The sequence below is a fragment of the Aquarana catesbeiana genome, linkage group LG04, assembly GCF_042186555.1.
Source record: "Aquarana catesbeiana isolate 2022-GZ linkage group LG04, ASM4218655v1, whole genome shotgun sequence".
Classification (NCBI taxonomy): Eukaryota; Metazoa; Chordata; class Amphibia; order Anura; family Ranidae; genus Aquarana; species Aquarana catesbeiana.
Genome location: NC_133327.1, coordinates 67,041,629 through 67,058,511, shown reverse-complemented (window position 1 = coordinate 67,058,511; position 16,883 = coordinate 67,041,629). Strand labels below are relative to the sequence as shown.

The following is a 16,883-nucleotide window of genomic DNA, read 5'->3' as shown; positions in this document are numbered from 1 at the left end:
GAGGGGCCTGGTGACTCGGTTGCAGGTCGTATCCAAAAGAAGTAATTATACAGCATAGTGTCGCCGGTTCGGCTTAAAGGTATTGTGACTGACTGTTCACTGCAGAAGATCTGATACATCCTGTGGCAGAGGATCGTGCAGATTTACCCCCCCCCCAAACAAGTCTGTGGCAGAGACTTTAGATTCGTGCTGCGTACTGGCTGCTAGACCGTGAGAGAGGCCTATCCAGACGAGCAAAGAGTGTATCCTATGAGGGGAATGCATTCCACATAATTATCTGGATTCTACGGGGACATTTGTTGCTAAGATCTTGTAAGAAGATATTTGAGTTTCTCCTGAAGATTTCCTTTTCTGTCTCTTTACTGCTACTTCCTAAAGTTTGACTGTTTAATAAAGCATTGAAAACGTACTCCAGTGTTGGTGCATGTGTCGTCCAGCAGTAAACTCAATGGAACCCCTAGACCCGGTGTCGGTGAAACAGAGGGAAGCAAAGTGAAGGTAACAGACCCGCTTAAACCAGCAGCTCCACCGTGAGTTAGTGCTACATATGTGATGGATCAGAACACAATAGTTTAAGTTGGTGAAGTAAAATTAGAAAAATATATACGTAAAACTATTTTTCAGAAATAAAAAACTGATAATTGGTATGTGCGTATGTATTCACCCCCCTTGTTATGAAGCCCATAAAAAGCTCTGGTGCAACCAATTACCTTAAGAAGACACATAATTAGTGAAATGATGTCCACCTGTGTGCAATCTAAGTGTCACATGATCTGTCATTACATATACACACCTTTTTGAAAGGCCCCAGAGGCTGCAACACCTAAGCAAGAGGCACCATTAACCAAACACTGCAATGAAGACCAAGGAACTCTCCAAACAAGTAAGGGACAATGTTGTTGAGAAGTACAAGTCAGGGTTAGGTTCTAAAAAAATATCCAAATCTTTGATGATCCCTAAGAGCACCATCAAATCTATCATAACCAAATGGAAAGAACATGGCACAACAGCAAATCAGCCAAGAGACGGCCGCACACCAAAACTCATGGACCAGGCAAGGAAGGCATTAATCAGAGAGGCAGCACAGAGACCTAAGGTAACCCTGGTGGAGCTGCAGAGTTCAACAGCAGAGACTCGGGGTATATGTACATAGGATGACAATAAGCCGTAAGCTCCATAGAGTTGGGCTTTATGGAAGAGTGGCCAGAAGAAAGCCATTACTTTCAGCAAAAAATAAAATTGCATGTTTTGAGTTTGCGAAAAGGCATGTGGGAGACTCCCAAAATGTATGGAGGAAGGTGCTCTGATCTGATGAGACTAAAATTGAACTTTTTGGCCATCAAAGAAAACGCTATGTGTGACGCAAACCCAACACATCACATCACCCAAAGAACAGCATCCCCACAGTGAAACATGGTGGTGGCAGCATCATGCTGTGAGGATGTTTTTCAGCAGTCGGGACTAGGAAATTGGTCAGAGTTAAGGGAAAGATGGATGGTGCTAAATACAGGGATATTCTTGAGCAAAATCTGTACCACTCTGTGTGTGATTTGAGGCTAGGACGGAGGTTCACCTTCCAGCAGGACAATGACCTCAAACACACTGCTAAAGCAACACTTGAGTGGTTTAAGGGGAAACATGTAAATGTGTTGGAATGGCCTAGTCAAAGCCCAAACCTCAATCCAATAGAAAAGCTGTGGTCAGACTTAAAGATTGCTGTTCACAAGCGCAAGCCATCCAACTTGAAGGAGCTGGAGCAGTTTTGCAAAGAGGAATAGGCAAAAACCCCAGTGGTAAGATGTGGCAAGCTCATAGAAAGTGACTTGGAGCTGTGATAGCCGCAAAAGGTGGCTCCAAAAAGTATTGACTTTAGGGGGTGAATAGTTGTTATGCACATTGACTTTTTCTGTTGTTGTGTCCTATTTGTTGTGTGCTTCACAATAAAAAAAAAAATACATCTTCAAAGTTGTGGGCAAGTTCTGTAAATTAAATGATACAAATCCTCAAACAAACCATGTTAATTCCAGGCAACAAAACATGAAAAATGCCAAGGGGGTGAATACTTTTGCAAGGCACTGTAGGTCTAATGTTCCCTGAACACACCAAGTATCTGGGTTGTGGATAGGTGCCCATCACATTTGATGGTCAAATCTGTTAAATACTAAGCTGCTTATGTGGCCCACTGTAACTACAGTATGTATGGCCAACTTAAATCAAATCTGTCAATTGCCAGGCTTTCATACTGACCCTTCCAATTAAAATTTTAGAATCCCTAACCTGGAACAAGTATGCAGATAAGGACTTTGTAAAATATTAAGGCTTATGCTTTAGCATTACAGCCAATATCTAGCACCCTCAAGGAGAGATTAAATACAGTGGTCTTCATGTCTTTCTCGTGGCAGGTTTATGTTAAAACATGAAAAATTACAGATTCAAGAAATTGATCAGACAGGTTGGTTTAGCCTTTTATTTTCTGTGGGAACAGTTCTAGCTGGCTTAGACTGGACATGATTGGACGCTCCATTCACTCCTATGGAGCAGTGGATGTCAGCGGTGACATGTCCGCTGACATCCGCCTCTATCCAATCTGATCCTGTCTGTGAAACTCAGACGAATGGTCACCTTATTTTCCATTCGTCTGGTGGATCGGTCAGGCGGTCCGTTTTCATCTGATCTCCCCATAGAGGAGAGTGGGGCTCTGACAGCTCCATCTCAGCACAGTGAGTGGAGATGGACTTGTCAGCCGCCTGCTTAGTGGGAATCAGCGGATCGATCTCCCGCTGAACAAAGCGGTTTCCGCCGGGCGGATCGCCCATGTGAAAGGACCCTTAGGTACAGTAAATTTGCTGGAAGCAAGTGGCAATGCGCTTGAGTAATCAACTTTTTTCATGGATGACTGGGTCAACCTAGTGCTGACTGTCACAGCTTTGCTTCAGATCTGTCTCTACTATTCCCAAAGACCAGCAGGCATGCTGGTACATGTAGTTCCTTGGCTTTAACTTGCAGGGTTCTGCTATTACTGGTTATCCCATAAGACTTGTAGTCATGACTGGTTAACCACCTGTTGTTGATTTAATTAGTTATGTGCCCAGCCAGTGCATCTCCAATTCTATTGAGGCTGGGCTCGTTCCCTATTTCAGCAATAATTTGGAAAATTTAGGCCCCTTTCACCTAACAAGCCCGCTCGGATCTGCCTGTCTGTTTTTCAAGCGGATCCAAGTGGGCCATCCATTGACTCCTATGGGGAGATGGATGTCACGGAGATGTGTCCGCTGACACCCATCTGATCTGCTAAAAACAGACCTTCGCCATCCATCTTGGCGGATCGGATGAGATCTGATGAAAATGGACATGCTGTCTGTTTTCGTCCGATCTCTCCATAGGAATCAGCGGCACTCTAACAGGCCCCTCCCTGCTCCAGTGAGCGGAGACGGACCTGTCATCCACCAGCTCCGCGGAGATCAGCGGAGCGATCTCCTGCTGAGCTGGTGGACTCCGCTGAGCGGATCTGCCCCGTGTTGAAGGGGCCTTAGGGAAGATGGGAGATCTAACTAATTTTAAATTTCACCTCTCTTAAAACTTTGACTACACTTATGCCCAATAAAGTAAATGTAAAGCCAAATACAGCCACTAAATAATAGTAATCCCCATGCAATAGCTTGAAGCCTTATAACCCAGATTGTAAGGCTTGTTACAGAACATACTGTAGATCTAGTTAAGGGTATGTCTGAGGGCTAAAAATATATTTTAACTTATACAGTTTTCTTAATAAGGGGTTTTAAGAGCCTTAAATGTCAATATTAGTCCCAGTCATTTCAAATTGCAGTGCATTTGGCATCAACTAAAAGTTGCCCACAATGAGAGCAAGTGCTTTAGGTTGGGTTCACACTGAAGCACAGAACGGCTCACAGCAGGGGTCCAGTGCGTCCCTGTTCACAGTTTCAGGTCCGATTTGAGTCCGAATGTTTGGCTGAATTCAGACCTGAAACAGACTAGAAGATGCACAGGACTCACAATTCGCACCAGAACCGCTTTGGAGATGTGTGAACCGACTCCATAGAGAGCCGGTCACAATCTCCTGACATGTGAATTGGATGCTGGGAAATCCGCAACAGTGTGAACTCAGACTTATGTGAAATGTAGAAATGCTCAATAACCCCCCCTAACCTCCTATTAAAAATTACAATTTGTGCCTATGCAAATTATAATTAAGCTAAGCAGAGCAAAACCACTCATTTAAAGCTGTAGTGAACTAAAAAAAAAAATCAAGTGATTGAGCTTAAAATAATGTTAACAAATGTATGTCCCTATACCTACCAAGATCTTACAATTGACTGTTTTCTCACAACAGATCAGTTATAAATTTGTAGGGTTTAGGTTTCCTTCATATATGTTGGTGGTATAAAGATAAGCTGCCAAGATAAACTGTGAAAGGTGCCATTGCTAAATAAATAGTATTATACAGGAATTCTATAGTGCCAACAGTTTGTCCAATGCTTTACAAAATGAAGGCAGACAGTATGGTCAAAGTGTAAGTAAACCCCCCCTATCGTTTTCAGCCAAGGAAGCTGCCATCTTTGCCTCTGTTTAATCTATAACTGCCATGATTCTACACATGTGATCAGTTATGACACCAGCCATTGGATGGTTTGACAATTTGGTTGAGAGCACAACCAATGGGAATGTAACATTTCCGGCACGAGCCAGAAATGAAACTGTTTTATGGATGGGTTTACTTCTGCTTTAAAATACAAAAAGAATCAGTGGGTCCTGCTCATTATAGCTTACAATTCACAAGGGAGGGTCACGTGATACAAGAGATAATAATGTGGGGTTGTGCGGATGGAGAAAATTTAAATTACAGTTGTTAGATAGAAATAAGATGGGCTGACTGAGCTAATAATATTAGTAAATATATGAAATGTAAAAGGTTAGTTGGAGGCTGGATAGGCTTCTCTAAGGAGATGGGTTCTCATTAAAGCTAAGGGGATACCCCAGAGCTTGCACCTTTTAAAAACCTCCACATATCCATCCTGATCAATTCTGTTTACAAATCATTTAAATCATTTAAAATTGTTTTATGAAGTTCCCTGCCTAAACTGGCTTACAGTGCCTTGCAAAAGTATTTACTCCCCTTGGCATTTTTCGTGTTTTGTTGTCTCACAACCTGGAATTAACATGGATTGTTTGAGGATTTGCATCATTTAATTTGGTGGCAGGCGATGTGGCAAGTGACACGCTCAGGGCTCCCACTGATTCTGCATTATGGTGAGTTGAACTATTTAATTTTATATACAATGTAATAATAGAAATAATGTGCTTCAATCATCCTGACACCATAACAACTATGGTGCCGTCATGATTGAAGCGCCAACACCAGCCATTTCCCCCCAAAAAATGTATTTTCTGGCAGTGCCCCTCCCGAGATTAGACTCTGGTACTGCTGTTGCCTTTCAAAAGAAGCACTGTTTATTTGAACTAAAGCAAATTCAAGAGTCATTCATAATCATTCACAACAATACATTCTATGTCACCATGATTTTCTATTATAATGTATTCATCGTCTCCCTCCAGTACAATTATTTCAATCTCCTTGTCTCCTGTTACAACATTTTCCTCTTTCTCCTGTTCCAGAAGATCAATGTCTTTTTGGGTTGCATCTTCAAAGTTCCAAGGAAAATGAAGATAGTTTAGTACAACTCCTACTTCATTCCTGCAGCTGGGGTCTTGGGCAAAAAGTACATGAAATAAATCATGAACCCTCCTGTTAACCTTCTTCCAACCATTTGGTGGTGGCATGTGGCCAATGTTGTTCTGCCAGTAAACAAACCTTTGAAACGATAGATTTTCAACAAGAGCCATTTGCCACGGAAAGTTTCCAGTGAGGAGAACGTACAAAACAACACCAAAGGCCCAGATGTCAACACTAGGATCCACGACAATTGATTCCGTGGGCTTTAGTGTACACAGTTCAGGAGACATGTACTGGTTGATGGGTGACATTGATGGAACAACAGTACCAACACATTGAGTGAGTCCAAAGTCACTTAGTTTGACGTTATGACATCTCTTGTCCATAAGTAAAATATTATCTGGCTTCAGGTCCCTATGCACCAGTTTTTTACTGTGCATGTATTCAAGCGCCTGGGTGATCTGTAATGCACAGCGTTTAACCAGCTTTTCTGGAATTCCCACCTGGAAAAGTAAAAACGATTATATGAAATTCATGTGAAATATCACATTTATACAATGTTAATTTCTAAATCTGCAAATGGAATTACATGTTAACATGATTGCAATCAATCTAAAATATTTCAGCAATGTAGGAAAGATGGGAGGTCTAAGTGATTTAAAATTTTGCCTGCATCTTAAAAACTTTGACTACCCTTTCATATAGAGTGGTGAAGCATTAAAACTTATGTCATGTTATTGTTTCCTATATCCCCCCTAGGAATTGAGGTTGTAGTGGAGGGATGCAACTGCCTCTATTTGTTGATTTTGTCTCTGAAGCAGAAGGTAATAGTTAAAGTGGTTCTAAAGCCTTAAAGGATAAGTTCACCTTTCGTAACATGTTACATGTTACACAGACCGGCCCCCGCGCATCCCCACTGTGACAGCTAGTGGGGTTCTTCTCCCTCCCCGCTAGCTGTCACAATTTTAAAAAAAAAGTGGCCGAGCGGGGCTCCGCTTGCCCGGCCATGTCACTGATTGACAGGGCTCTGTGCATGGAAAACTACAAGGCCCGGCAGCCTTTGCGGCTGTCGGCTTGTAGTTTTCAATGAACTACCACAATGCTGTGAAGCACAGTGATAGTTCATTCATGTTTCCTGTCAGATTGTATCTGCTTACCTGTACGGGATGTACCGGCAAGCAGATACACAGGCTCTGCTGGAGACCTGCATGGCACCAACGATCTGCTGATTGCTGGTGCAATGGTTTACAAGCTCCAAAAAAATAAATTTATTCACATTTGTTTACCTGCAAAAAAAATGTGCATTCATTTTTTTTTGTAAAACGTGAACTTATCCTTTAAGGTTTTAGACCTTCAAACATTCTATGCATGAAGGTGCAAAACCTTCTGTGCTGCAACTTCATCTTCATGATGGGATTAAGAAAGATCTTCCCAGAGAATGTAGACTGCAGAAAATAACTGACAGGGATTTTTACCCTTCCTTATTTCTTTCCAACCGGGCCAACATTACTTGGTATAAATGTTTGCAATTTACAGAATGTACCCATGACAAAACACCAGTTACTCTTTATTTCCAGGATCCCTAGGACCATATATATATATATATATATATATATATATATATATATATATATATATATATATATATATAAATGAATAAATTGGCAAGCAAATGCTGAAGTGTCAGCTGCTTTATTTTACTTACGCTTGGCTGGATGATCGAGTGAAGCGATCCAGCAGGTGCCAATTCCTGGCTGAACACATAGTGGTCTGAGGCTTCCAGAGGGCTTGAATAGGTAGAGATGAAGCCCTTGTGTCCAGTAAGATAGAGTGAAATGCACACTTCATGCAAAAACTCTTCTCGTTTGGTTAGTTCCTTTTTCACCATTTTTAGGGCAACAAGTCTACCTGTTAAAGAGAAAAAATGAATTGATTTACAAATAAGATTTGAACATCTAAAAGACTCTGATGTACAATACTTGAGTCCATTAACTTTACATAGACTGGATGGTTTTCTTCAACATGTAGTCAGCTCCTCTGAGCCTGTTAGCAGTGTGTTATAGAGCTATGCAGCTGGATCTATTGTCCTCTGTATATGCAAAATATGAGGGGAATGGGGATAGTTGCTGAAGCCATCCTACTCAGCCCTCCAAGGGGAAATTATCTATCTTGGTACCGACCACAAAATTCAATTGAAGATAAAATATTAATTTATTACATATAAAAACATATATCACAACATCTAAATCAAAACAATTGTCCTCTGTAAATGCTAAGTATCTGGGTTGTACATAGAGAACCATCAGTTGTTATTAAAATCTGTTACCTGCATATGTGGCTTACTGTAACTGCCTATGACATGACCGGCTTAAAGCAAATATTTCATGAGAGAAACAGGAAGGTTGCTATTGGTAAGCTCCTCTTCAAAATGCCAATTTCTTGGCTGTCATGTTGTACCCTCCAAATGTAATATACAGTGTATATAGAATCACTGACTTGTATCATGTATGCAAATATGGACTTTGTTAAAAATATTAAGGCTTTCTCTTTGGCTTAACAACTAGCACTTTCAGGAGAATTTAAAAGAAAAAAGGTGGCCTTCTTGTTTTTACCTATGGCAAGGTTACGTTAAAGACATGTAAGAGGATTAAATTGAGAAATTGAGACAGGTTGAAAGACTCTTATTTTCTGGGGAAGCAATGCCAGTTGCCTAATTGGAGTTTTGTCCTGTTCTTATTCAGCACTGAGAAGATAGGAAGAACTGGTTGATCTTTGTGCATTATGATCTTTAACCCAAACTACTGTAACAAAGCCCATATGTCTAAGGTGACAATTTTTTTTAGCAAAGATTCAAAGTTTTTGTTATCTGTTTTTTAGGTTCAAACAATTGGGCAAATTAGAAATACTAATACATGAAAGTAGGTGCTGCTACCTCCCAGTGTTATAATGTGGATTTACCACCGGTGCTCTGGCAGAGGCAGCAAGATTGCAGAGTAAACAATGGAGTGCCAGCTTTTCTAAATAAGAAATACTCTTTGTAATTATTTAAGAGAATTCACTTACCCATTTCCCTGTCTACCGCCCTCACAACTAAACCATAAGTACCCTCTCCAAGCTGTTCCAGGATTTCATATTCTTCACCACAAATTCTTCCTTCAATCCCACAAGTTGAGTAGAATGTCATTTTGAATATGGTGATATCAGGCTTTCTCTGCACATAAGAGCACAACATTTTTATGTAAAGACTTTTCGCTCAAAATTCTTTATAAATGTATTTCAAATGTTGCAATTACTTTCTTTTTGAAAAGAAAACAAAAATACCAGCAATATAGCAAAGATAAATTTAGAAGACTAGACTTACCTAGGCACAGAATGGACAGCTAGGAGTAGAAGTTCAAAGTGAGTTTCTGCAAAAGTTGATAAAATAGCTTCTGCAAGGTCCAGTCTTAGAAAGATCTTGAAAAAAGTGGATATCTGTGGTTCACAGACCATCTTGGTCTTTTATAGAGAAGTTTAGACAGGAGCCAAGCCAGGAAGCTTCAAACCTTCATTTGAATGCAAATCGAATCATCACCTGAACTTGATAAATCAATGTGACTCCTTTGTGTCTACAGTGTAAACAGGTTCCCATCACAGTGGGTAGTAGGGAGTGGACATGTCTTTATTTTCACTGTTTTCAGATTGGTAATGTTGACAACAATTGAACCTCTGAGGGCGTTTGACCTGTTCAGATTAAAACTTCTGTAGTAAAAAGGGGTTTTAAAAGTAAAACATGTTAGATTTTAGCCTTTACCTACTTTATGGGATCAGGCAATAATTAGATCATCTTTGAGGTGATTAAGGAGAAAACTATAGCTCTATGCAAAACTGGTATTGTAGATAAAATACACTATTGGTTACAAATGACTACTTCTCACTGCACCAGTCTCGGTTTTAAATATCTTCTGTTCTAATAATTTTTTGGACTTATTAATCTATAAAATGTCATAAATCATTTTATTACCATAGCGTCACTCCTAATATGTTCTACTTCAGAACGCTTTGTAACATCTATACAGTAGCTGTTGCTCAGATTAGCCTGTGTGCTGCTGGCTTTAGTTGCTTAGGTTTTTTAATGCTAAAACTCAATATTGTAACAAAAGGTAATTCAAGTTACATAGTTACATAGTTAGTCAGGTTGAAAAAAGACACAAGTCCAATTCTATACCCTCAGTTGATCCAGGGGAAGGCAAAAAACCCCAGCAGAGCATGCTCCAATTTGCTACAGCAGGGGAAAAAATTCCTTCCTGATCCCCCAAGAGGCAATCGGATTTTCCCTGGATCAACTTTATATACTTTTCAAGTATATATCTGAATAAGGTTCATAATGATAAAAATAAATGTCTCATCCCTATAGCAGAATATTGAAAAACTATCATACCATGTAGGACTTTGAAGGTGTCACAAAAATATCTTGGTCAAGTATAAAAAAAATTCTTTACACTTTATTTTATTACAATTCTGGAAAAAACAGCATTTCTATTTCAGAAGGAATCTCATACACCAGACTCTCAAATTTAAATCATTAAATGCATTAGTCAAAGGGTTACTTCTTGTATTCCTGATTTACAGTAGATGAGGTAGGACTGACAGTAATGTACAGTACATTATATACACACCATCATATATAGTGAGTGTGCCTTGCTCGGTTATGCAATCTTTATAAAAATGTTCTTTGCTAAAGCAGAGCTAAAGGTAAAACTTTTTTCCAATTTTGGTTAGAGTAAAGCCCCATACACACGGGACGAATGTCAATCGGCAACGGCCGGTTAAAAAAAAAAAAAACAGCTGTCATTCAGCCCGTGTGCAGCCGACTAATTCCCAATCAGCGCTCTCAGCCAATGGCAGAGATCGCTGATCGGAGTGTTCTGGTGGGGGGGGGGGCATCCCCCTGTCAGAACACAACAGTCCAGTGGGGGAGATCGCTGGACTAACTTTACATGGTTAGTAAAGTGGCTCCGACTGGAGCTGTCAGTTTTTTTTGTGCAACCCGCTGGGTAGCACAAAAAAAACTGTTCGTGTGTACCCGGCTTAAGGGATAGTTCTATCGACTGTTCCTCCAAAGATAGGGAATCCCTGAATGTCACCAGAACTGGTGCCTCCATTAGAAGATTTTCTCTCTATTCCTCTTTTGGCGACAAATTTTAGGATTTTCTTTCATTTTCGCTGTCATTGATAACTGCCAACAGGAAAATTGAGAGAGTGAATCTCCCTAACGGGGGCACAAGCAGCAATAATAACCCAACAGGTGTTTTAAACTCTCTACACTCTATCTTGCTTATTAAGATGGGTACATACATTTGGCTACTTGGTGACTTATGGACTTGATAACCTTTTGGCCATTTTCAGGGTACCAAATATCTAAATGGTTGCACATATAAGAATATGACTTGTATGATGGGGTTTTTATATGATTTTAATTTCTGAATAAATATCATGGTATCTTTTTGTAACAACATGTGTTTGCATGGTTTGTTTTCACAAGATATTCAGCTGTGAATTGAACTGAGAAGTAGACCTACAGTATATGTGAATCTCATTGTACAACTCAGATTATTTCCCAGTCTTAGTGTAAAATATCACATCTGCAATAACGTATATAAAAATGAAATTACCCTTAAAGCAGTGGATTTGAGTGATATTTTAACACTGCAGCTAATGTTCCAGCCACCTTTGTCTGTATTCAAAATGTAATTATTGCACAGGTCTGACAACAAAAGGTCTACGGGAGTCGTTCTATATTTATTGTTCTTTTGATAGTAAAACCTGAAGGTGTAAATGGTAAAGTGCTCAATTCATATGTATGCTCAGTACACAAACCAAGGGCAGGGTTAGAAAACTTTAATCAACTTTGATTTAGTTATGCAGGTAAAAAGCTGTTTGAGCATTGTTTTGTTACAAGTTGAAGCAAAAAAAATGCTCCCTTTCAGGGACACATCTAAAAGAAAAAAACGAAGTGCTTAGGAACCATTTGTACCAGACACGGTGTTAATTACTAATGTGCAACTTGTTGGCCAATTTAAAATTTTTTTTTTTTTTTGTTATAAGAAAAGCTGGAAGCTCTTTGTATTGCAATGAGTAATTCCAATGGTTCCACTTGCCAATTGTTGCATCCTAGAATCCTTGCACAACCCTGTCAACACGTCACACTGAATATGGCCTAATGCTGACCATATGCTTAGTCAATTCTTTAGCAATTTCAACAAGCGAATAAACCAAGGAAATCTACCTTCAGTGTTTTTAAACTGCAGCTGATAGAAATTCTTAGAATTCAAGCAAATGTTGAAATTGCAAGAAAATTGTTTGATTGGCCAACACGAAGGATTGTAACCCTAAGATACCAAACATTTGTCTTGAATAGTTAAAAACAATACTGTATCAGCTCTTCCAAGGCTGGAGGACCCACTGAATGAGAATCTTGCCATGAAGGTGTGTAAATAATGAAACCAACATTTCTGACCACCACGCAGCATACAGTGCTGAGAGAACATTGCTGTAAATGTTTCATCAATCCAATCAGCTCAGTATTTCCTGTCTGGCACCGGGTGTATTCAAGCGCAAGTGGGTGCAAGGAATGTACATCAGGTACCCCTTTTGATGTGCCCGTGCTCAAGATTCTTAGAAATTTACCCGCATGAGTATCAAACATCTAAATTGATGCCCTAGTGCCTTTGTCAAGACTATTCTAGGGTTCATCAGACCATCCACTAGTTTGTCTTCTGGCACTTCCAGTTTTTATATTTTGGTTATTATCCGCTGACTGTCCTAGTTGTTGAAGAGCTGTCCCTGGCAGGGGTAGTCATTTTAACTACTTGATAGAGCTACCAGTTTTCTTTTATGTTCAATACTCTCAATGTTAACTGGTCATGAGCAAAAGAGGCTGCCACCCTTTTCTGATACTACTTACCTGTCATGTTCAACCTCGTGTGTCAATACGTTGAAGCACAGGCCTGGCACAAATATGTAGTTTAGGACTTCTAGCTATTCTGCTTGTATACTCATTTCACATCAGTGACGTAAAGTATTGAAGCCACTAGATCGGCACAGAGACAGAAAACCTAGAATATTCAGGAAGTGGCTACCTATGGCAGCCTCCATATTTCCACATGACTGGTTCACTTTAGCTGTCTATAAACAGATGGCAATGATTTAATGTCTCAGACACCCAAAGGAGTAATCTGACAGAAAGCAGTCGGTGAAATCTTGTTACATTACAATTGCCCCCCACCCTATTAGGTTGACACTAGGTGCCCCTCTTGCCACTAAAAAAGCACAGAAAACTTTAATACAGTATGTGTTGTGTGTCCCTGTCATTCCTTTACTTTATGTTTCTTTGGTGGTGGTGTGTCCCCATGGGATTTGTACCAGCACTAAGAAGCCTTTGAACCATGTTTGTCCAACAGCATACATTAAGGCTGAATTATACGTAGTTTTATTAGACACAGCTTAATTTCAGTTCTATATTAATAAATCATTAATATGTATTTTGCTTTTAGCGCAAGTCCCTAAATTTGACTGGGTTTCGACCTCTTGTAAGCCATTGTACAACAGAGCGCAGACTAATGCCCCGTACACACGGTCGGATTTTCCGACGGAAAATGTGTGATAGGACCTTGTTGTCGGAAATTCCGACCGTGTGTAGGCTCCATCACACATTTTCCATCTGATTTTCCGACACACAAAGTTTGAGAGCAGGATATAAAATTTTCCGACAACAAAATCCGTTGTTGGAAATTCCGATCGTGTGTACACAAATCCGACGGACAAAGTGTCACGCATGCACAGAATAAATAGAGATGAAAGCTATTGGCCACTGCCCTGTTTATAGTCCCGACGTACGTGTTTTACGTCACCACGTTCAGAACGATCGGATTTTCCGACAACTTTGTGTGACCGTGTGTATGCAAGACAAGTTTGAGCCAACATCCGTCTGAAAAAATCCTTGGATTTTTTTGTCAGAATGTCCGAACAAAGTCCGACCGTGTGTATGGGGCATAAGAGAGGGAGAAGCAGCACAAAGAACCAACCAGTTGTGCTGCAGTGCTCATGTGCCAACATGCTGATTGGAGGAGAAAGCAGAGATGAGCTTATGAGTCTGCTGCTTCTCATTTGCTCACTATGCTCATTCACAGGCTGTAGGAATTGACAAGACCTGTACATGTTAGTGGACTGCAGCAGAGAAAAATCAGATCTTCTGCTGAACAGTGCTGCGCCATGTGCCAGAGCTTTGAAATGTTAAGACTGGGTGGACAGAAACACAAAATGGCTAATCCACTGGCAACTAAAATCGCTCCTGTGTATTTATTTGTTTATTTAGCCATTTGCCTGGCGCTCAGCTTTAATTTTCTGTTACTGCTTTTTGGCCTACTCTATCAATCAAGCCTGCAGGCCTCATTTAGCAATATTTTCTTAATTTTTCTTTAGACTTGGTAACCTAAGTGACCACAAACCCCTTCATTATAGATCAGTATATCTGTCATCAAATCTGGTATTGACCTATACTGGAGCAATGCACTGTGGGGCTGAATGTTAGGTTATGAACATTTCTAAACAGAGTTAGCTGGTCCACCTCTTTACAGAAAAGGTTGCAGGATCTTTTCAAGTAATTAGAATCATACATACGGGGGGACAATGTTAATTAGCATTCATAGTTTAGCTCAGTGTTTTTCAACCTCTTTTCATTCAAGGCACCCTTTAAAAATGATGGACAGTGTCAAGGCACCCCATTCTAAAATGTAAAAACTATTCTAATAGCTTTACATAATGCAGCAACATCCACACAAGTAGGACACCCAACGTTAGAAGTGATTTATTCTTCCAAAGCAAATACACTTTTGCACACTAGTACTGACTAGTATTCCAATGTTTCTCTTCTCCCTCAGTTTTTCTCCATCACTCAGCTAATGTGACCCCAATGCTGATAGAGAGGGGCAGAGGAGGGTCAAACAAGGATGCTATGCAGGCGACTGACATCCTCCTTATCAACCGATGGTTGTTAGGACGCCAGCAGCTCCAGGGTTGTAATGGTGTACAATGAAAACCTGTGGCTTTGTGTAACTAAAAGGCAGCCGTCGTCCACACACCAGCTTGTATACAATTTTAAGGCAATTTTTAGGCATTTTACCAAGGCATCCCTGAAGAAACCTCAAGGCACCCTGGTTGAAAAAGGCTGGTTTAGCCTGTAATACATCTAAAGTCTAGTACACACGATGAGATCATCAAACTAATGATCATCTGTTTTTTTTTTTTTTTGCACGCTAGTCTCCATATTGAAAACAAATAGGTTACTAAAATGCGAAAATTCCTGTATGACAGAATAAAAATTCAGACGCGGAGTCATGTATATGTATTGTATTTTCGGACGAAAACCAGTACTGATTAAACGAAAATCGTACGATCTGGGATCGTAGGAGGAAAATTTTTGTGTTTTTTTCCTTCGGATGATTTCAGACATAAGCTGTTACGAACAATCAGATTATCGTATGATCGCTTCAAAAGGTGGAATTTTTTCATGTGTACTATGCTTTAAACTGGTTATACAAGGTTAAAATTTTAGTTTAAAAAATTACAGTTTTTGAAATGTTCAATTAGGACCAAATGTGACCATTTTTAAGTTTAATAATGAGGGAAATGGAAAGTGAAAGATGATTTTTTCTTTTCTTTTTCTTATCTGAAGGAAATTCTGAATGCAGACCTCAGTCAAGAAAAAAAAGAATTTTATATATATATATATATATATATATATATATATATATATATATATATATATATATATATATATATATATATATATATATATATATATATATATACTTTGATTTCCGTTATTTTTTAATATATCTGGGAATCCATTCAAATAGCAGGTCTGGACAAAATTTTTAAAGGACCTTGCTTGATTCAATTATGGCATTATTGAAAAGTCTGACAAACAATTTTTCAGAATTCAGTACAAATGTTTGAATGAAAATGCCAAGCTGGTGATTCTGTCCGCAGCTCTCAGTTTATTTAAGGATTTTATGTGAGTGGATCTCGGCTGTTTTCCAGTAGACAAAGGCTACATTTCCTCATGTGATTTTTGCAGCTCAGCACTTCAGGAAATGTTCTATGGCCCCTTTTGCCAATAAAATGTTGTAATTTGAACTTTTTATGTTGTTAATTATACTAACATTCTAATAATACCAAAGTGCTATAATAATTTTTCTAGAGTTGGGTAAGTGTGGCCTCCCAGTTAATTTATTCCTCTTAATTTGGCATGTCTGATGTACACAGAACACACTCCAGAGTCACCATGTAACACCTCTCCTGACAGAACACAGGCCTTTGAAAAAAAAGCAACTCTGGTGGGACTCGAACCCACAACCTTTGAATGTCTACAACACTGCTAGAAGTCCAATGCGCTATCCATTGCGCCACAGAGCCAGCTGGCTATGAGCCTTCTGACAACTCATCAACAGGTGTACTCTGCTCTTCACAGTGTGTGTATACACATACAGAACGTAGACGCTCCTCTTCCCTGCGTCTATAGCATATTTTTCATCCCAATGATCCTATGACTATCCATAGAACAGTAAAGAGAGGAAACTTTTCTTTATTGTATTTCTGTGATTAACCACTTGACCTCCGGAAAATTTACCCCCTTCATGACCGGGCCATTTTTTGAGATATGACACAGCATTGCTTTAACAAATGCACGGCCATGCAACACTCACCCAAAAAAAGTTTATTTAATTTTTTTCACACAAATATAGCAATCTTTTGGTGGTATTTGATCACCACAGTTTTTTTTGCACTGTAAACAAAAAAAGGCCAACAATTTTGAAAAAAAACCCAATATTTTTTTACTTTCTGCTATAAAGCATATCCAATTAAAAAGAAATTAGGGCAATATGTATTCTGCTACATATTTTTGGTAAAAAATCCCAATAGGCGTATATTGATTAGTTTACGCCAACGTTAAAGCACCCACCAACTTTGGTATATATTTATGGAATTTTTATTTTTATACTAGTAATGGTGACTTATAAGGTGACTGCGATATTGCAGCAAACAATTGGACACTAACTGACTTTTGACACTTTGCGGGAACCAGTAACACTAATACAGTGATCAGTGCTAAAAATATGCACTTTCACTGTACTAATGACACTGGCTG

The 16,883-nt window shown here is 39.4% G+C and overlaps 1 protein-coding gene and 1 non-coding gene across 2 annotated transcripts in view; both read right to left on the bottom strand.

Annotated features, from left to right (window-relative positions):
* LOC141141168 (serine/threonine-protein kinase SBK1-like) overlaps nt 1-8,876 on the bottom strand; it is a 31,468-nt gene extending 22,592 nt beyond the window's left edge. The window contains exons 1-3 of the mRNA XM_073628870.1: nt 8,756-8,876; nt 7,398-7,600; nt 5,523-6,195 (exon numbers count right to left, since the gene is read on the bottom strand). Of these exons, the coding sequence (XP_073484971.1) occupies nt 5,523-6,195; nt 7,398-7,600; nt 8,756-8,876 (997 nt within the window). The remainder of the gene's footprint in view (nt 1-5,522; nt 6,196-7,397; nt 7,601-8,755) is intronic.
* Nucleotides 8,877-16,063: 7,187 nt separating this feature from the next.
* Nucleotides 16,064-16,150, bottom strand: TRNAR-UCU (transfer RNA arginine (anticodon UCU)). Its single transcript is given in 2 exon segments — nt 16,064-16,099; nt 16,114-16,150. It is a non-coding gene; the product is annotated as a tRNA-Arg (tRNA).
* Nucleotides 16,151-16,883: the final 733 nt, after the last annotated feature.